Source organism: Alternaria metachromatica, assembly GCF_023757995.1.
Source record: "Alternaria metachromatica strain BMP 0045 chromosome Unknown scaffold_44, whole genome shotgun sequence".
Classification (NCBI taxonomy): domain Eukaryota; kingdom Fungi; phylum Ascomycota; class Dothideomycetes; order Pleosporales; family Pleosporaceae; genus Alternaria; species Alternaria metachromatica.
Window position 1 is genome coordinate 57,299 of NW_026055535.1, and position 20,065 is coordinate 77,363.

Sequence of the window (20,065 nt, forward strand, 5' to 3'; positions counted from 1 at the left end):
GTCAAGTGTAAATGCAATGTGTAGCATGTATCATAAGAGAACATGTATTGAACTGTACAATTTTGAAATCGACAATGGACAGTATGATCAATATCAACCCTGAAGAAAGCACAACAAATAATGAATGGGATATCTAGGTATCAACACTTCAGCACAGCACAACTCTCACCTCATCAATCAAAACACCCCCCTCACGCCTTATACAGCGTATCCAAAAACCCCTTCGCCAAATCCACAACAACGCTCTTATTCGGCAGACTCCCCGCAACACCATACAACGCAGCCGTGTCCCCCTTAACCGCGCCCTTCGCGCCCTTACCCTCCGCAATCCGCTTGCGCTCCGCATCCCTAACCTCCTCCGTAACCTCAACCAGATCCTCAATAAGCTTATCCACCACCGCAACAATCGGCAGCGTGACAGCAATGTGAATAGCAGGCGGGTTCTGGAGCGCATTCAAGTGCCATCCTTTACCCGACATGCCATCAGCGATGTCGTAGATATCGAGGGTGTTGGACAGGAAAGATACGACGGACACCATGGGCCGACCGATGATCTTGAGATCAGACGCGAGTTCAGGTTTCTCGCGGATGGCGGTTTCGATCTTCTTCATGCCGCCGACGATCTTGTGGCAGGCGTCCAGGTAGCCGTTTGCGCCCTGCTTGACGAGACTGGCCCAGCAGCCTGCGATTAGGGCACCGGGGCGCGAGCCAGCGATGGAGGGAGATGCGTAGACGCCGCCGGACCAGTCGGGCGAGATGAAGTATTGATACTTGCGGTATACGTCGGAGCGGTAGAGGACGGTTGAGTTTCCTTTGGGCGCGAAGCCGTACTTGTGGGTGTCGCAGGAGATGCTGGTTACACCGGGCAGACGGAAGTCGAAAGGCTCGAATTCGAAACCTGCCTTGGGGAGCATGGGGATGATGAAGGAACCTAGGCAGCAGTCGACGTGGAGGGGAATCTTCTTCTTGACAGCGAGTTTGCTGAGGCCGGATATGTCGTCGATGATTCCGTGGGGGAAGTTGGGCGCGGAGCCGACGAGGAGGACGGTGTTCGGGTTGATGAGACGGGAGACGGAGGGTAGGTGGACCTTGTAGCTCGGTGCTTTGCATGCCACGAGGTGCATCTTGATCTTGAAGTACTCGCAAGCCTTGCGGAAAGCCGTGTGTGCGGTTTCAGGCAGGATCATCTCGGGTTGAGTGACGCCACGCTCAGCGTACGCCTTGTTGCGTGCGGAGAGACAGGCCATGAGGATGGACTCTGTGCCGCCGGACGTTGTAACACCAGCCGCATCGTCTGGTGCGTTGAAGAGGGAGAGCACCATAGCCACAATCTCGGCTTCCATCTTCCTCACACCAGGAAACACATCCGGGTGGATGGGGTTCGCAACCGTGAACTTGCCAAACGCCTCCGTCTGCAGTCTGATCAACTCCTCCCCACCGTGGTATACCGCACCGCTGACTCTTCCATCTTCCCACCGAGTATGTTCCATATCAGCCAGTTCGCCCAGCTTCTTGCGCACTTCCTCTTCGCTCCATCCTTCGGCAGGCAGACTCGTGATGCGCTCGACGCCGGGACCGCTCGGAACAAGTTTGCGTTCGAGTTTCAGAAGCGAATCAGACACCTGTGCCTGTACCTTGTCGCGCACGCCGGGAAGTCGCAGGAAGACGCCGTAGAGGTAGCGGCGAATGCTGATGTAGGCATCGCTGATGGAGCCGAAGATGCCGCGTCCTTTGAGTTGGTAGAAAGTGATGCGTGTCCAGCGGAGGAGGAAAAGGACAAAGATGATATTGCGCAGGCTAGATATCTCATGTCAGTATTCCGCTCTATCACTTATCGTTATCGGAAGGGACGGGCGCATACACGTCGATGTTCAAGGCGACGAGCTGGCCATTAGCGGAGCTCTTCCGCGCATTGAAAGTGTCGCGGAGACTGACGGGCAAGCGCGACGAGCCAGGCATCGTGGTCGGGGTGGGTGGGTGGGCGACTGTGTGTAGGGTATCGATCAAGTCTACGCCAAAGACATGATAGTAGGAATGTGGAGTTTGGGTCGCGGGTTGGCGCTCTGGTTAAGCATTTGCAAGAGGGCTTGCCATGTACGTCAATCACATGTCGCAGCCACTGGCGCAACGGCTTCGGACTGCCGAGGAACCCGCGTCCGAGATCCTAGCGGGGCATTTCCTTTTCAGGAAGCTACTCCTACACAACAGCCATTTGTGAGTATTCCAGAGTATCGTCAAGGTAATAGTCGTCGGATTATATGCCTTGACTCCCGAAAAGGCTTGAGCAACAAGATAGTGCACAATATGTACATGATCTGGAGCAGCTGCAGATGACCTCCACCTCCTCCCCGCCTCCTCCCCGCCTCTTCCCCTCCGCCTCCCCCACCCACCCTGCTACTCCTACATAACAGCCACTCGCAAGTAACATCAAGCCATAGTAGTCGGATTATATTACTTGTAGTAGTGGCAATGCATCAAAAGTCTAAGTTTCGACAGGCAAAAGCCATGAAGGTGCGGAGGATTTCCACCCCGCAGCCTCCCCCACCCGCCCCGCTACGCCTACACAACAGCCATTTGAAAGACTTCGTGACTGAAAAGAGACGAGATGATGGCAATGGTAGTCTGATCGTATAGCTTGGAGTCAAGATAACTACACCACCAGCCTAATCCATCATACCATGCCACCTCCAATGCGCACCCATAGCAAAACTCGGCATAACAGCACCACACTCCTCACAGCGAAAAGAATCGGCATCTGTCATATCTTCTTCATCCTCTTCCCAGACATCCTCCACATCCTCCTCATCCTCATCCTCCACAAGAGACCGCGTCTTCTGTGACGAGGTGGGCAGATCCTCAGAACCGTGTCCATGGATAATCTCACCTGTCGGCCAAGCTTCGTCCATCATGTATTCTGCTCGGTGCTGGCGCGCTGATTGTAGCCAGGGCGGTTCGTCTGGTGATGGGGATGCTTCAGGTTGAGGCTTCTGTTTACTTGCGAAATCTTCTTCGACTTGAACATGCTCTTCGCTTACGAAGCCTTCTTCGACTTGAGCCTGCTGTTCACTGACGAAATCTTCTTCGAGGAGGGATGGTTCCTCGTCCATCATATATTCCCGTCGTTGCCGCCTTGCTTCTTGCAACCAGGGCGGTTCGTCTGGTGATGCAGATGCTTCAACCTGAACCTGTTCTTCACTCACCCAGTCTTCTTCAAACATGGATGGTTCTTCATCCATCATATATTCCCGTCGTTGCTGCCGCGCTGCCGCCAACCAGGGCGCTTCATCTGGCTCTGGCGATTCTTGAACCCCCACCCGCTCTGCACTCACCACCCCATCCCCACCCATCGCCGACCCATCCTCCACTCTCCACTGCCTCAACACCTCATCCTGCCTCCTAAACATCTTCCCAATATCCCTCCCCACGCCACCCCTCTCCCTCGCCGCATCCGCCATATTCGTCGCCGCAACATTAACCAGACTAAGGTTCCATCCCTTTTTCTCCGGATGCAGCTTACGAAACAGCGGTAGCAACGTCTCGGACAGCAGTTTCTCGACCACGGCATCCATAGTATTATTATTGTCTTTTAGGCTGAAGACAAACGTTGGCATGGGTCCGGATTTGGATATGCGTGCAAAGGACCGATTGCGGGTGCCATCTGGGTTTTGGGGCGCCCGTGGTCGGGTTGATAGTCGGAGTGTTTTCGGGTGAGCGAGCCAGCGCTTCATAGGCTTTGAAGTGGTGGCGGAAGTAGGAGCCGTGGATATGTCGTGCGTGTCGTCATCTTCTTCTAGGAGATCGGTGTGCATTCGCTCGAGCAGACGCTTGGCTAGCATGCGCAGCTCTTTGGTCACGGCTTCGAGGGTGTCTAAGCGCATGTAGCTATCTTCAATACTGATTTGACGCGGTATTTCGCGTGCTTGGCCGACTTCTGTGTCGTCACAGCCGTTCAGTAGACCCCACACTTTGGTCCCGGTGCCATGTGGTACGCCCGGACCACCGAGTATCCGCTCCAACGTCTCCGGACCGATTCCAGGATGCGTCCTTACATCGCGAGCAAGAACAGCCTCTTTGGTCCCACCATACACCAGTCCAGCATCAAATTCTGCCGGCCTCTGCAGTAAGTGGGCTCGGAGCTTTTGTGCTATCTTGAACCCTATGCCGGGAATCTTGCCGACTTCGTGATCGTCGATGAAGGCAGTCACATTGTCGATAGTCTCATCGTCTTCATCAGTCGTATAAGGCGGGACCAGTGTAGTCTGAGCATTGGGCTTGTATGTGTTGCCAACAAGCTTTGCCAGAAGCTTGTTAGTAGAGATGCCAACCGTGGCCGTGTAGCCCTTCTCTGCCTCGAGTCGAGTTCGCACGTAGTGTGCTAGATGGCTTCCCAGAGCCAATCGGAGGTGCAGCAGATCGGGCGTGGTGCCTACAATCGATCAGTTCCAACGTTCGGCTATGTACAGCATCTTATGGCGCATACGGTGGGCACCTGCATAATCGAATCACAGACTGTTGGTGGCAGTTCCATAGGCACGGTTGCTGGTCTCAGTAGCCGCAAGGATTCAGCAAGGGCTGTCAGCCTTGCCGTTCGCGGTCCATTCCAGCAAATACACAGCGCTGCTACGCCACACCGTATACGCCGTGTACTGCTTACCTAAGTATTCAGAGGCCGTTTTGGGGTACAGATGACCGCTCAGCCGCGTCGCATCGTAAGGAAACCCCACAGTGGGATCGTTCCTGTCGAGACAAAAGAAGGCGTTGCTGAGGTCATTAGAGTTGAGAATGCTGACATTGTAGTCGATCATGTCGGTGACATCTAAAAACACCTAGCCCGCCTTAGCATGACTCGCATGAACGATACGGTGAGGGAACAGAAAACGTTGGGACTAAAATGAGATTGCAAAGGTGGCGGTGCTGAGACACGAGGGTTGGGACGGAAAGATAACCAGAGAGACAAACCTCATCAAAGCCTAAGCGTTCACAACGGGAGTTCCAGGAAAACGATCGCAAGAAAGCATAGAGTTCTTTGGAAGCATTCCGGAAGCGGGTAAGATCTTCGCCCAGGACGATGACTACATCTGGGCAGACCTTCTTCGCTTCGTGGATCAGCTGCAGCTTGTGCAAGCCCTGGGAGAGTCAGACTGGACCGATGACACGGGCACGGCGGTAGTCAAGGGATCGTACGCGTCGGCGGGCCTCATAGTTGCATGTGACGACTATCTGTTTTTGCTGCACGGCCAGTGGCAAGCGTCGTAATGCTGGGTTTTCATGTTCAAATACGCTGGCGTAGAAGCAGTCCTGTGGGGAGGGGCACGGTAGACGTTATCTTCTGCGCACTCAAATACGTAGACTCGGCCGCACGCGGTAAGAAGTACGTACGTAGTCCTGTGGATACGAGGGAAGGTTAGTAGGTGAGGCCGAATAGGGCGACCAAGGCGTGAAGGCTGTGCCTGGTGCTTACGAACAAAGTGGACGATGACGGAGCCGGTCTGGCGTTTCAGTTTCTTCATGGAGCAACGAGAAGCGCCGGTGTTGTGCAGCAGTTTCAGCGGCGTGCGTGTCGTGTGGAGGTGCAGGTCGTGGTGCAGCGGGTGATGAAGCGCGCGTGAAGGCGCGACGTGTGTGGCCAGGTGCGAAACGCCGCGGATGGTGCCAAGCGCCGGGCGCGGGTAGCCCAATTATGTTTGCCACGCTGCATCTATCTTTGGACAAGCCTAGTGGCTGCTGGGTATTTTGGGAGCAGCCCCAGCCAGGCGCTTCGTGTTAAGACCGTCCTGGTGGATCCGCAGCCGACATGGCAGTGTTTAATAGCGATGTGCCCCTCTAGCACTCGCCTGTCCCCAAGTATTCGCAATATCATCTGCACACTTCCGGCACCAGCCTCATACCCGTGGACACCCCCCACATGATGCTGTCCACCCTCCAGCCCTCGCACCCAGCATCATCTGCCATGTCCGGTATGACCTCAATGACTTCCTCCATGGCCGCCTCGCTGCCTATAATACCCCCGCGCCAGGCCCCGCCCCGGCCCAAACTCTCCATCAACACTGAGCAGCCGCGCATCCTGGGCAAAGGTGCCAGTCTCCGTCTCGAAACCCTCAGTGCCGTCTCGCCCACCGTCCGCAACACCTTCTCCAACGCCTATGAGCGCCCGGCGACTGCCCCAACACTACAACGCCCCTCACGACCCCAGCTCTCCATCGAGAGCGACGTGCCCGCCACCAGCGGCTCTACCAGCGCATCGACGCCAAGTTCAGCGTCTACCCTCTCCTCCACCCTCACATCGGCCTCCAACGACTCGGCCACCCTCTCAATACCCTACAAGCAACCCCACAACCTCGCCTCCATCCTCTCCAACAGCCCCGCGCGCTCGATAATACCACGCAAGATGGGCTCCAGCCGGCCCATGTTCCCCGCCGAGAAGCGCGTCTCCTTCCGCACACCACTGGAAGAGGAGATCACCACCACGAGATACACCCTCGCACATTCCGACATTGAGTCTTCCGTCTCAACTCTCTCCTCGCTCGCATCCACCGCATCCACCACCGACTCCGACGCCTCGACATCACAGCCGTCATTAAGTCTCAAGGCTCTGAAGAACCCCTCCGAAACCAGCATATCGCCCCTCCAGCTCTCCCTCATCAGCACATCGTCCTCCGCAGAGAGCTCACCAAGACCAAAGTCGCCCCGCACAGGCGAGAAGCGCGACTCGTCCTCCTCAGACGACGACAGCGACTCAGCTCCCGAAACTCCCGTCGCCGGACGACGGAAGCGGACGCGAGACTGGCGCTGGACACTCGGACCCTTGCCTTCAGACAACAAATCGTCAGTATCGTCGGTGAGCGATGCGACGATCAGCGAGGACAGCAGTTGATGGGTTGACGGCGCGCATGATTACGAACTGTACAGAGTTGGATGAAGTCAACGGATGCGGCGTTTACATTCCCATAGCATTTCTCGGTGTTTTATTTGTCACTTTCCATGATACCACATTTGCATATCTCTATTGTCCTGGACGAGACAATCGTTAGCATCGCATTACATTGCATTTACTATTACTTTAACTACTATCATCAAATCTACATACTACTCTGCTCTACCAATAAGAGCGGACCGACACTACATTTTTAACTTGCATACCACTATATTAAACACTGCACATCCCACTCTTTTCGACTTGCCTTGACATGACCCTCCCAACCAAGTGCAAGTCTTACCCAAATCCCCCTCGCGATCATCACTCCTCGGCCATGTGACAGGATCGGCTGCCGATCGAACATCGAACGGCGGTGCGTGCGGGACAGCCCACAGCCACCGACCGCACATGACAAGGGCCCCAACATCGCAAGTCTACGCGACACACAACTAGTTGCCAGGGTCTCGGAAAGCAAAGCAATCATAACGAGCAAAACGTCCATGATCCCGAAATAAACGTACATTACATCAACAGCCAAAACGCCCTTTCCCACCACATGCACTTCCTTTTCGCCTCCGCCTCTGGGAGTATCTGCAACGGTCCTGACTTGCATACACACATCCGTCTGTGTGCATGTGCAGCTAACCATGACATCACCGCCTCATCTACCGGGACCTACCCAGCCACGCTTTCAATTTACAAATTGCCGTAGTCTACACCCAAAGTGGGCCACGCAATTTAGCCATGGCTACTTCCGTAATCCGTAACAGGATGTAAGATCCGGACGGCGTGCTTGAGATATCCTGTGCGTATCGGGGCTGGGATGAAGCAAGCTGGTGGCAGGAATGAGAAGCACCGAAGATTCAGGATACGAAGTTGTGCCGGCTTGGCTTGGTTGTACTTGGGTGGGTATGTATGGAATGGTAAGGTGGAGGGGCAGGCTGCACGTGATAACTCTGGGGACAGCCCCCGTTGTAACAGAAGCAAGTGCAAGGGTATTTTCAAACATCGTCGTGTGTTCTTTTCGTTTCAGTTTCATGTTCTGAACAACCCCCACCCCACTCTATCCAGCATCTGTGTGGTGTGTTTGCGACACCCCCACCCGTGGGATATCTCTCAAAATAAGCCACAGTGGGACGCATTTTCTTACAAGAGTCAGCGTCGCGAAATGTGACAGCTGTCAGACGCGTCGGAGGATATTCGCAGCCTGCAGCGAGGGTTTCGGCGCATATGTCCAGACGGTTCGTGTAACACGACAGATTCTTCATATGTCTAGAGCAGCAGTAAATGCGACGCGGCTTCAATCTCCACAATCGATACTTGCGTAGAAACATACGGGTTATTGTTCGTATCGCGTTCGTGTCTCTACAACTCTAGCGCAATCTGGCTTCAACACCTGGGCATGTTCCTAGTCTTTTCGGTCCTCGTCTCAGAGCCTGCAAGACATGCAAGCCCGGTAGAATGAGTTTTCCTTTTCTCATCTCGTACCTGCAGTGCACTACCTCGAGGCTTGCGCATTTCTACCGAGTTCAGCACCCGGCCGGCGATGGTGGCGCTCAAGCCTCTGGTTGCCCAATCGCTGAATTAAGGAACGCGCTGCGCGAACGAACGCACAGCGAAGAACCCAGCCGCATACACGTCGTCATCGTACCTTCACAAGCACCACAAGCGCAGAAACGGCAAATTGCACATCCACACATCTAACCACCCCTAGTTCTTACCAACTACTAGCGAAAGAAAACGCGTCTGTGCTAGCATCGCTCGGATCGCGTTTTGCAGGATGCAGTCAGCAACGTACATTTTTCATCGCGGGAGTGCTAACGAAACGCGGCTTTGCAAGGATGCGTTTTAGTGTGGTGTTCTGGAACGCGAACCGCGTGGTCTGCGTGATGCAGATACGGGATTTGCTTTTTGAGGCTAAGAATAGCGTGGGAACCGCTAGTGAACCGTTTTCTTTTCTCCTGACTTTATCTCATGGGTACGATGGGATCGGATGCTGTTGTGTGGTGTTGTGGAAATTACAGTAGAGAGGGTCGGGAGTGCCTTCTTTTTCTTCCTTTCGACGGGTGGGTGTCACGATGCATGTTCTTTAATTGAATGCCTGTTCATTCAGTAATCATTCGGACATCTCCCGCGGTCGTGAAGTCTTCGATGGTTCCAAGAAAACACTTCGCAAGACACCGTCCACTCCGCCCAATCATACCCACACAGTGACCAACCCATCTAATACTCCCTTGCTCCCTCCGGAGTCCAGAATCCTATCCTATCGATTCCGATAGTCTCAGTAGTCCCGGTAGTCCCACCACCAAGCGAAATAACGATCTTCAGGTACAAACTCTACAGAAATCTAGAACGTGCTGGTCCGTGTGCGATTACAATAGCGTGTGCATACTAAGAGCGCAGGGAGCGGAGTCGGAGTGAGGAGCGGAGCGGAAAGCACGGAAGTGCGGGAGCTCGGAGATGAGGTTCGCATACGTGGCATGGTAGTATGATTGGTATGATGGTGCGGTGGTATGGTGCTGGGGTAGGGGTTGTTGGGTAGTTGGGTAGGGAGGATTTGGGGTTTGGGAGGATGGTCGTAGAAGGCGGTATGTGAGTAAGGGGGAAGGAGAAGAGTGTAGGGGTGAAAATAAGGGGAAGTATGCGTATGTGTATGGGTTTGTGGCGGTTTTGTAGATTGGGAGGAGAGAACAAGTCAAGGTACATTGTTCGTTGAACGAGACAATCTTGGAATCTGACGGAATGGGAATGCTGATGCCATCCCTGTCCACGTTCTAGAAGGGAAGTCTAGTACAATAGCATCTCTTGAATTGAGTTGCTAATACCACATCCCCGAGTCCAAATGAATCCCAAAGTAGAGTGATGACCTAGTCTATCATCCTCCACGACTGCCAACACCAACTCCAGACGCCCAACCCACCTATCCTAAGCGCCATAACAAGTCCAACGCCTACAACGCCATTGAATCCGACGTAAGGCATGACACTCGCTATAGTGGTCCCACTGTTCTCCAACCGTTAACGCCGTACTCCCACCCATTCCATCCATAAACGCCGTACTCCTCAATCCCCAAGCCCATCACCCCCATCCCCAAAACCACCACCACCCCTCCCTCCTCCCACCTACACCCCCTCCCCACCCGGCGTAAAATCCAACTTCCCACTCGCCATAGCCCAAACCAACCCGCCCATAATCCCACTCAATATAACCACAATAAAGCACACAAACCACACCATACTCTTCCTCTTCCTCCAACCCCTCCTCACCTTATCAAAGCACCCCTTGCTCTTCTCCCTCTTCTCTTTACGTTGATCTTCTATTTTCTTGGCTGCTGCCTCAGCGGAAAGGCGGGTAAGACGGTCCTTGCGGAGTTCGGCTTTTTCGTCTTCGCTGATCACGGAGCGGGGGCGACCCAGCGGGTGTTTGTGGGAGAAGCGTTTGGTGTAGAGGCCGGATGAGTGGTTGTTGGTGGGGGAGGTGGGAGTGGGGGGATAGCCGTCGGAGGAGAGGGACTCAGGTACCATTTTTGTCTCTGAGATGGCGTGGTCGCGCCAGGCGGCGTGCCGACTATCCAGCGTACCGTCTTTAGACCATTCGATGACATCGTCGATTGCAGCCGTCAGATCATTGCCTTCAAGACTATACGTCAGCGCCTCCCAGAGCTGGAGGTCAATCTTGCGGATGTCCACGCCGGCTGTGGAAAGCGTATCCGCAATGGTTTTCCAGGAGTTCTTAGCCGAGGGGTCGACACCAGACAAGCTCGCTGGGTTGCGGACGTAGAGCCAGGATTGTGCCAGGTCGACGAAGCTGTCGAGGGAGATGGCGGTTTGCTTTACGCCGAGGCCGACGGTGTGGTTGTAGAGGACGAGGTTGTTGTCTTTGCTGATGGGGAGGCCTTGCGGGTACCAGTTGTTTTGGGCCTGCCGGGCGAAGGGGAGGGTGCGGAGGGAGCAGAGGATGGCCATGAGGGCGCGGTCGCGGTCGGTGTACGTGTGGTGGTGTGGTCCGGCTGAGATGGAGTGGAGGTCGTAGAGGGTGGACTCGGGCGCGTGCTTGAAGTCGTCTTCGATGATGGCTTGGATGCGGTCGACCATGTTGCGGGTGCTGAGTACTGTGTTTGCGTTAGCAAGCAATTCGAGAAGTGTGGCTGAGGGATCCGGTCCGCATCTCTTCTCGGTTCGACTATTACTAAAGCAGAGCTACTCACAGTAAGGCAGAGCATCGCAGACCCGACACAGCTTCAACCCCATAAACTCAACCACAACATTCTTAACTGGCTTCTCATTCACCGCAGGCACAACTAGCACCCCATCCCCAACTCCTCCATAGATAGTATGCTTCGTCCTCGGAGAAGACGCTCCAGAAGTGCTTTGTCTGGGCGACCGTACAGTATGCACACTCGACGAGGAAGAATTCCACCCTTCATTACCATCAGGCCCAAGACGGTAGCCGTTGGGTGTTGTGTGTGCTTGCTGAGGGACGCTGGGTCTGGAGAAAGACTTTGGTGGAGTCGTCGAGGGAGATGCCGATGACAATGTAGAAGATGAAGATGCGAAGGAACGGTCCTGGCTGGTGTAGCTATCCGGATTGGGGGTACTGTAGGCATGGCATGGTTGCAGTGCCGGATGTTCTTCATGATTGACAGTGGCGGATAGTGAGCGTCTCCATGCGGCTTTTGAGCTCGACTTATCAGCGGGGACGATAGTGTCCTGATGAAGTGTCAATGGATGTTTCGATGTGATGAGTGAGTCTGCGTACCTTGCTACCATGCCGCGATGGGACGCCGTCGTCGCATCGCGATGTTGTAGCCATTGCGATGCACGGCGGTCAATGAAGCGATGAATGAAAAGAAAAGAGACACTCAGTCCATTGAAATGAACTGCAAATGTAGATGAGAAGAGATCAGGCAGCTGAGAGACCAAAAGGCAAGAGGTTCGGGAAATGAAGGAGATGTATCAAGTCGGCTTCTGGCCAATGCGTACTGGCATTACACGTCGACGAGCACCAGACCGATTCGCTATCAGACCCCTCACGATACACACAATCATGTTCTCATCAGCAGTCGACATCACTCATGTGTGTGGTGCATGTTGTGGATCGCGACCCTGGATCGCTCAACAACCACTGGATGTGCGACCCCTCATGCTGATCCACCCCAACACAGCTGAGCTACCACATTCGATGAAGTGAAATGCTTCGCGACGTTGTTTGTTGATTCGTAGTTGGTATTTGAACGCGCGGGCGGCCACGACGACGGTCGCTTCGAGAACTGCAATTGTGCCATATCCAGCCTCAGTTATCGTCATTCAGTGCTTTGGCATCTTCTACCGCCGCTCTAGCAATCTTCTTCAGCAGAGACTTGAAGTCCGCCTCCCTGAACTTTTCCCAACGATCCAAACCCTCGCTCGCATCGATTGATAACGTCTCGTACCCCTGCTTGATGACGGCGCTGACTTCTTGCGGGCTAAGATGCTTGGACCGCGCCTTTCCATTGCTCTCCAGCAGGGATTGGTAATGCGAAGACACATTGATGAGCGTCTGCATGGAGTCTGATTGGCCTGATAAGCCGAATGTGTCCCGGAACTTGATCAGTGTGTCGCCGCTTTCCACGAGCTTGTAGAACAAGTCGTCATACGACGCAGGGTCGGGCAGGAAGTTCTCTCCGCTAGACAGTGCAAAGGCCAGCAGGTTGACAAGTATGTTGATCATGCCGTTCGATCTGTAGTTGGACTTGATGTCGCTTTCGTAGGTGGTGAGGAAGCGGACGAAGGAGAGCAGGGTCCGCCACAACTCCGACCAATGGTATGTGATGCGCGTCTTCGTTCGACTGAGGTGCGAAAGGAGACGTAATAGAACGCCGAGGCAGAGGCTGGGAGTGGGTTAGCCAGACATATGCCATACCGGTACTGATACTCACATGTAAAAGTCGACATCCAACCGCCTCCGCAGGTTATGGCTGATGGCGTCAGACATCATGTCCAGAATGACAGCTGCAGGGACACGATCACCCCTCACTGCCGGCAGGTAGGGCTGTCTCTGACGGCACAAGCGCACCGAAAGCTTGGACTCGTCACTGCATAGGCGTTTGGCGAGCTCTCGGTCTTCGACAAGTATTTGCAACACGAAGAGGCTGAGGTATGTGTATAGTGCGGCCCTGGTAGACCGATGCGCATGTTGGAACATGTAGGACGTCAAGGAAAGGTATGCGCTGAGTGGCGAGGGCTCGCTCTTGTCCGCTGGGGCTGACTTGACTAGGTTGAAGCAGAAGACTTTGTTGGCGTTGGCGAAGTCGTACGTGGAGAGAAGTACGCCAATCTCAGGCCCTGGTCTTATAAATGTTAGCCATGAGCAGTGACTGCGACCATGAGTGCTTACAATGCAGCGAAGAGCGACTTTGCTTCATCCGGAGCCGGCACAGGTGTCGTTGGCCGGGAACTGGGAGCAAGAGCACCCAGGCCAATATAACTCAACGTCGAGCCCAGCGACCAGCCCTCTGGCATGTCGTCCTGTACAGCTACATAGGCGTCCCGCAGCTTTGTACATGTATTCCCAAAACAAGCGACCATGTCCTGTATGATAGCATCGTTGACAAAGTCGTCTAGCCGCAGTCTATACGGGTTCTGAAACTCGAATTTGTTGTAATTGGTGAGGAGACCGAGAAGGTAAAGCGCGGGGAGAACTTCGGTGCTGTCGTCGCAGTCCTGGATATACTTCATGAGCGAGGGAAAAAGATCGCGATGAGTAAAGTACGACGGAAGCGCAGTCTGAAACCCCGCAGCCGTTATCGAAAGAGCCGCTCTCACAGCCCTCAAACGCAAAGGAACTGCTCTTGGTCAGCCCATCCCTCTATACCATCAACCCTATACATACTATCCCTCCCCCCCCGTATCGCCGTATCCAGCGTCGCAACAAAGTCCGTCATAACAGCATCCGCATCATTCAGCCCCGTAAGAACAGCTATGATATCGGCGCTAGGATTCGTGTACTTCTTGGTAAGAGCGGCATCGAGGAAGACTGTCAAGGTCTAAGCGGTAAGCGCATGGAGAAGGAGAAGGTGTGTGTGCGTGGGTGGGTGGCATGGGTACCTCGAGGGCGATTTCGTCGGCGGGCGCGCTGGCTTGCTTGACGCGGAGGATGGCCTGGCTGAAGAGTGCCTGCGAATGCGCTTGCTGGTGCAGCATCTCGTCCGGCGTTACCGAACTGAGTATGCGCTGAAGGCCGGTGGGGTCGGGGCGGTGGAGGAAGAATTCTTGCCAGAAGCCGGCGGATAGCTCGATTTCTTCGTCGTCTTCCTGGGGATGGTTAGCATGTGGCTGGCGCAACGTGGGTGGGGAGGATCGCACTTTGAAGAGGGTTTCGTAGAGGGAGATTATTTTGGGTTGGAAGATTTCCGGTCGCGTGTCCTGCGTCAGCGGTGACGGCTCCATGGTTGTGCGTGCGAGGGACTTTGGGGAATTTATCGTGGGTGATGCAGGGCGCCAGATGGTGGCAGTCGCAGGCGCGTCGCGCAGCATGGGGAACTAGCGGGCCGGGTGGGCGATCAGACGCCGACAGCCCCACCATTCACACGTGTGAAGGGAGGCATGTCGTGTGAGAATGTGACTAGACAATATCCCCTCGAATTATTCTTATTATTGTGACCCGTCAATACAATCCTAAAGGAAGGCGCAACCAAACTCCCGGTACCCCGCGTCCCTCCAGCCCTCCAACCCCCCAACCACGATGCCACCCCCCCTCCTAGTCGGCATCTCAGGCCCCTCCTCCTCGGGCAAAACAACCCTCTCCCGTCTCCTCCACGACATCTTCCCCCCCTCCAAACTCTCCATCCTACATCTCGACGACTTCTACCTCACCGACGCCGAGATCCCCGTCAAGAACTCTGTCCAAGACTGGGATTGCATAGAGTCGCTCAACCTACCTGCGCTCAAACAAGCACTGCAGCACATCAAACAACATGGTAACAGTCCAGAATGGCTGGTCAGCCAGGAAGATCAGAACAGTGTTGGCGACCATGGTGTACCTGAGGCTGAGATCAGGAGGTTGAAAGATGAGGTTGAGGTGTGGTTGAAGAGTAGTAAGCCGGAGTGGGAAGAGCGACGGATATGTATTGTTGATGGGTTTTTGCTGTTTTCGCAGGATATGAAGGATATCCGTGAGATTTTCGATGTTAGACTCTTTTTACGGACGAGCTATGAGACTGCGAAGCGGAGGCGGGAGGCGAGGAGTGGATATGTGACGCTCGAGGGCTTCTGGCAAGATCCGCCGGGCTATGTAGATGATATTGTGTGGCCGAACTATGTGAAAGACCATAAGTTCCTGTTCAAGAATGGGGATGTGGATGGAGAGTTGGATGAGAAGGTTTGCGAGAGCGTTGGCATATACGGCATGCCGAGAGAAGCGGAGGGCGATATGACGAGGTGTTTGCATTGGGCTGCTGGGTTACTGGAGGACGTCATCAAGAAGACATGAGTACTTTTCGAGTCTGTATTATTATACTTGTATCCATGTCACTTTGGAGCTTGACAACTTAAAAACTGCATACCCCGATCCCATACACAGTTGTTACTACTCAAGAACGCCTATGCGCCATTAGACAATGCCCTAACCCACCAGCCATGCAGAAGTGATGATACACAAATGACAAAGCGAAACGGCCGACTGATCAAATTTTCAAGTCACCGCCTTCCTAGGTGCTGGACTTGACCTTGTCGATGTAGGCCTGTCCGGGGCTCTCATAGGTAGGCACAAAGAAGGTGTTGATCTGAGCTTCCTTGGAGAGCCACGTTGTCATCTGGCTAAGCTCCTCACGCAATCGCGTAACAGCCTGGTGGTCCATGTTGGTCTGCGCAATGAGTTCGGGCATGGTGACTGTGAAAGCCTTGTTAGCAATATTCACACCCAACTACTCATATATGCATACCCAGAAGACGCAGAAGATGCTCGCCGCCATAGATGTCAGCCAGCGGCTTTGCCGCAAGATCATCCGTCGGAGAATTGATGCGCGTCCAGATGTCATAGAACTGCTCGCGCTCAAATCGGTACAAGAGAAGACGTCCGACGCTCTTATTGAAGTACTCCTTCAGTCCAGCTATGACTTCCTCGAGAATGTCCTGCTCGATGCTGGTGCGGTTGCTGTTGTCTTTGACATGCTTCATGTACTCGTCCAGTATGACGCCTGCAGGGTAAGCTGAAGGCAGCTGAACGAGTTGCAGGTTCTTAGTGATGTTCTCCCAGTCATCAACTAGGAGGCTCTTTAGCCTATCTGGCATGTAGATCCTGACAGCCAGTTTATTCTGGAATGCTTCTTCCTAAGGGGAGTTAGAGGGCGCGCTGGAAAGCGTGGGGCGAAATGCTGGAATACACACCTTTTCCAAGTCATTATCCCGCACCCTCTTCTGACCACGCGGTGCAGCAGTGACGGAGGTTTGACGCTCTTCGCTACCGCGCGCCGAACCTTGAGCCTTCTTTTTCGCAGGTGCGGGCTGAGCTCTCGCGGCACGCTGGGCCGCCAGCATCTCGTGCCTGAGGTTATTGGCCAACTCTCGGTTCTCGGGAGACAGCTTGCGAAGCCGGTCCTCAGGAACCCAGTCGTCCCAGCTGCGATGCGTTAGCTTGCGATCTCAAAAGCAAGCCGCGGCTTTTTGAGTTTTGAGGGGCCGATTTGAAATGATGTGCCGCTGCGAATGTGTAGTAAGGGTGTAGTACGTGGGCACGAGTGAAGTGTATGCAGAGGCAAACGTGACTTCCGCAGTGGGAGACGGAATGACAAGCAGGCGGGCGCAGACTCGAACGGATAGAAGATACGTACGTGTTCTTCCAGCCCTTGTAGTGGACTCTGTATTCGAAGCCATTCTTCTTGTCTTCTTCTACAGGCCTGACTTCGAGCACCTTGGCCTCGTATAGCAACTCGTGGTGGAAACAAAAGACCTTTTCATCTTTCTTGAAGGAAGGCTCTGGCGCAGCTGCGGGCGCCATGATTGCGATGGAATGTGATGAAACTGATGTCGATGGGTTTGGTAGTCAGGAAGGAAGCGGTAAGGGTGCGAGAGATTGCACGTCCACGTAGCGCGTCTTCGTGCCAGCCTTAGTGTTCAACAATAAGAACGATACTTTGCGCCGCAAGATTGGAGTGATGGTTGCCTGAATACAGAGAACTGTCGACAAGCTTGGTGAAAGACGGTTCAGTCGACGTTTGCTTGGAGTCGTCCAGGCACGTCTCACGGGAGTTTTCTGGGCACGGGCCACAACGCGTCGTCGCGCGTTCCGATGGCCCTCCTTCATTGGCGCATCCACGACCAACACTGCCGTATCAATCATATGCGTGGACACCATCCAGTCTAAAACCTCCCTCCACCGCTCTAATCATGCCGTCGCAAGAGGCCAAGATCCTCGGTGACTTCCTCCTCGCACCTGCTCCCTTGCGCGACTTCACCACCCTACGCGACTTCACCGACATCTTCCCCCGCGCCCACCGCTCCAACCCCGCTGTACAGGAAATCTATCGCGAGCTTCAGCACATACGCGATAGGGATATCGAGCTGATTCGCCAGGACATTATCGATGAGGTCAAACGGTCCAAGCAGCTGAGGCGGGAGTACGCTCGGGAAAGACGCCACGTAGACGATGCAACCGTCGCCGGACTGGACCCGATTGCGCTTCAAATGGAGCAGGAGGTACCCAACATATGGGAAGAATGCCAAGATTTGCGCTGACAATCACCAGCTCTCGGACCAAAGTCGCAAGAAACCGCACACGCTACAGACGGTCCACTCCGACATGGAAGAAGCATGCCAAACCCTCGAGGCCCAGATCGCAGAGATAGAGCAAGAGAATAAACGGGCTTTGGCTGAGGTCAAAGACGTTGTTGGCGCCCTCAGTGAGCTGCGACATGGCCGCTTCGCACCGTCGTCCAGCGGAGAAAACATTGGAGAAGAAGTCATGGCCACGCTCAAGCAACTTGAAGCTGTGTGCGATAAACCGGCTGGATGAGAATTGCGAATATCCGAGCATCGTCTTGACATATACAACGTACGAACATGCGGAGCATGCTAGCGGTCGAAAGGTTCAGTCTTCGACTTGGATCACACACTGCCTGAGCTGGTGAAATTGCGCATTACCGCCCAAGGCTATCGACCGCAAAACGAGGTTACGCTTGCGCAGTTTTTATGCCCGTCAGGGAAGTAGTATGTCTACAGAGACGTTTGTGCGATCCCGCACTACGCCGAGCAGTAGACGCCACTCTTCAACCGTTGACAGGAACAACACCAGCACTAGGACAAGGGATCCAGATCATCCCCGTAGATTTGGATCAAAGGATATCCTGCGACGTATCGCAGCATGTCGCAGTGCTTCCTGTCCACGCCCGAATCATTACCAAGGCTATGTATCTAGGATAAAGTGAGCGCACAACGTAGCTGCCACTCCCATCCGCCGGACTTGCGCACGACGACTCTGATACATGGTTTCATCCGATCCTCATCGCGGCAAATATCATACCATAACATCTTGCCAATACCCGATGCGACGCTTGCTGTGCTCATTCTCCGGTGCATCAACCACGCGTCTGTATCCCCGTTAGCCAGGACCATCACGAGCACAAGACAGCGTGACAAACCCAGTACGAACTCCAGAAACCACACCCTGTCAACTTCCATCATCCCGCCGTCCAGGTTAGCAACCCCGCGTATACTGCCTGCAAGCACGCCGTGATTGGCTGCATGCACCACCGCAATTAATCTATCCATATGAACATTGTCAATCCCGCAAGTATCAACATCTAGTCCGCCTTTACAGAGATCTGTCTATAGCAAAACTTCTACACGTGTTCAGATCAAGATGATGGACTTATACCGCGTCGCAATGCAATTCCTTTCCGTTGTCTTGTCGTCCATGCCATATTCGCAAAGATGCTCCTCCCATCCTTCCTGACACTATCACTATCCCTCATCACCTACTCTCCCCTCGCCTCCGCCTCCGCCTCCTCCTCCCTCAGAATCACCTCCTCCAACCACTCCTTCGGCGGTGTAAACTACCCCCAACTCCAATTCCTCACCCCCACCCACCGCGACGCCACAATCCGCGAAATCATCAAAAGCGGCGCCCGCGTAATCCGGCTCTTCATCCGCCCAGATGCCCAACACCCAGATCCCGAAGGCGAGATAGGTGGCTTCGACAAGTCGCTGCTCGACCAATTCGACGACACACTAGCAGCCATCCACCATTTGTCGAAAGGCCAGATGAAAGTCATCATCGCACCGCACGACGCACATGCGCTCCGGGGTACAAATGATGTGTCGTGTGACGCCTACTGCCAGAAACTCGATGGTGCGTTTCTAGACTTTTATAGTAATGAAGAATATCGCGACTTGTATAAACAGCGCCTAGAAGTCTTCTTCACACACTACCCCTCCAAGAACTTTGACGGACGGCCCTGGAGCACGCTCTCCGAAGTCATCCTAGGTGTAGATCTGCAAAACCAGCCTTTCTCCGGTATCTCCCCTATCCCCTCCGGCGAATCCTGGCTCTGCGACATCGCCTCCTATCTAAAATACAGCATCAACCTCGACGCATCCAACATCGCCGTCATCAGCGGCGGCGTCTCAGGCGCCCAGTCCATTTCCGGGACTGAGAATTTTCCGGATAGCGTGTTTGACTGCGGGGCTATTGATGTGATTGGCATCCATGGGTATTTCGATAAGAGGACTGATAGAACGGCGGGGACGGCGTGGGCGGATTTGTTTCTACCGGGTAATACGTTGATGGGGAGGGCGGAGGGGAGGAAGAAGGGGGAGGGGAAACTGTTGTTGGTGGAGGAGTGGGGGTATGTGCATAGTGAGGTGTTTGGGTTGTTTTATAAGAGGGAGGCGGTTTGGGATGGGGGGAATGTGCTGAATTATAGGGGGATTCCTTGGGTATGTCTTGGTCTGTTTCCTCTCTTCCTGCCTTCCTTATTGTTTGTGGGACTAAAGACGTGGTTTACTAACGACAAGACTAGCTATACTCCCACCTAACCCCCCTCTCCGAAGGCAAATCCTCCCGCATAAACCCCCTCCACCCCACCTACACAACCTGGCCCGCCCTCGCCTCCATCCTAAAAGCCTCTTTCACAACGCGTAGCCCCTTCTCCTGGTCCAAATACCTCCACCCACC

The 20,065-nt window shown here is 54.2% G+C and overlaps 9 protein-coding genes across 9 annotated transcripts; 4 read left to right on the plus strand and 5 right to left on the minus strand.

Annotated features, from left to right (window-relative positions):
• Positions 1-191: 191 nt before the first annotated feature.
• On the minus strand, positions 192-1,959 carry J4E83_010343 (uncharacterized protein; the record flags this gene model as incomplete). Its single annotated transcript, XM_049337224.1, has 2 exons — positions 192-1,797; positions 1,862-1,959. The coding sequence occupies 2 exons, from the start codon at positions 1,957-1,959 to the stop codon at positions 192-194; spliced, it is 1,704 nt and encodes a 567-aa protein (XP_049183613.1).
• A 704-nt stretch (positions 1,960-2,663) lies between these two features.
• Positions 2,664-4,466, minus strand: J4E83_010344 (uncharacterized protein; the record flags this gene model as incomplete). The annotated part of the gene is made up of 2 exons (XM_049337225.1): positions 2,664-4,383; positions 4,462-4,466. 2 exons carry the CDS (start codon positions 4,464-4,466, stop codon positions 2,664-2,666), a joined length of 1,725 nt encoding a protein of 574 aa, XP_049183614.1.
• Positions 4,467-5,905: 1,439 nt separating this feature from the next.
• On the plus strand, positions 5,906-6,874 carry J4E83_010345 (uncharacterized protein; the record flags this gene model as incomplete). The annotated part of the gene is made up of 1 exon (XM_049337226.1): positions 5,906-6,874. The coding sequence occupies one exon, from the start codon at positions 5,906-5,908 to the stop codon at positions 6,872-6,874; it is 969 nt and encodes a 322-aa protein (XP_049183615.1).
• A 3,164-nt stretch (positions 6,875-10,038) lies between these two features.
• On the minus strand, positions 10,039-11,010 carry J4E83_010346 (uncharacterized protein; the record flags this gene model as incomplete). Its single annotated transcript, XM_049337227.1, has 1 exon — positions 10,039-11,010. The coding sequence occupies one exon, from the start codon at positions 11,008-11,010 to the stop codon at positions 10,039-10,041; it is 972 nt and encodes a 323-aa protein (XP_049183616.1).
• A 1,198-nt stretch (positions 11,011-12,208) lies between these two features.
• J4E83_010347 (uncharacterized protein) lies at positions 12,209-14,343 on the minus strand (the record flags this gene model as incomplete). Its single annotated transcript, XM_049337228.1, has 6 exons — positions 12,209-12,785; positions 12,834-13,244; positions 13,292-13,739; positions 13,787-13,940; positions 14,002-14,208; positions 14,260-14,343. 6 exons carry the CDS (start codon positions 14,341-14,343, stop codon positions 12,209-12,211), a joined length of 1,881 nt encoding a protein of 626 aa, XP_049183617.1.
• A 295-nt stretch (positions 14,344-14,638) lies between these two features.
• Positions 14,639-15,385, plus strand: J4E83_010348 (uncharacterized protein; the record flags this gene model as incomplete). Its single annotated transcript, XM_049337229.1, has 1 exon — positions 14,639-15,385. One exon carries the CDS (start codon positions 14,639-14,641, stop codon positions 15,383-15,385), a length of 747 nt encoding a protein of 248 aa, XP_049183618.1.
• A 217-nt stretch (positions 15,386-15,602) lies between these two features.
• On the minus strand, positions 15,603-16,891 carry J4E83_010349 (uncharacterized protein; the record flags this gene model as incomplete). Its single annotated transcript, XM_049337230.1, has 4 exons — positions 15,603-15,784; positions 15,837-16,224; positions 16,282-16,513; positions 16,725-16,891. 4 exons carry the CDS (start codon positions 16,889-16,891, stop codon positions 15,603-15,605), a joined length of 969 nt encoding a protein of 322 aa, XP_049183619.1.
• Positions 16,892-17,280: 389 nt separating this feature from the next.
• J4E83_010350 (uncharacterized protein) lies at positions 17,281-17,905 on the plus strand (the record flags this gene model as incomplete). Its single annotated transcript, XM_049337231.1, has 2 exons — positions 17,281-17,589; positions 17,639-17,905. The coding sequence occupies 2 exons, from the start codon at positions 17,281-17,283 to the stop codon at positions 17,903-17,905; spliced, it is 576 nt and encodes a 191-aa protein (XP_049183620.1).
• A 917-nt stretch (positions 17,906-18,822) lies between these two features.
• J4E83_010351 (uncharacterized protein) lies at positions 18,823-19,926 on the plus strand (the record flags this gene model as incomplete). Its single annotated transcript, XM_049337232.1, has 2 exons — positions 18,823-19,601; positions 19,911-19,926. The coding sequence occupies 2 exons, from the start codon at positions 18,823-18,825 to the stop codon at positions 19,924-19,926; spliced, it is 795 nt and encodes a 264-aa protein (XP_049183621.1).
• Between the last annotated feature and the right edge of the window lie 139 nt (positions 19,927-20,065).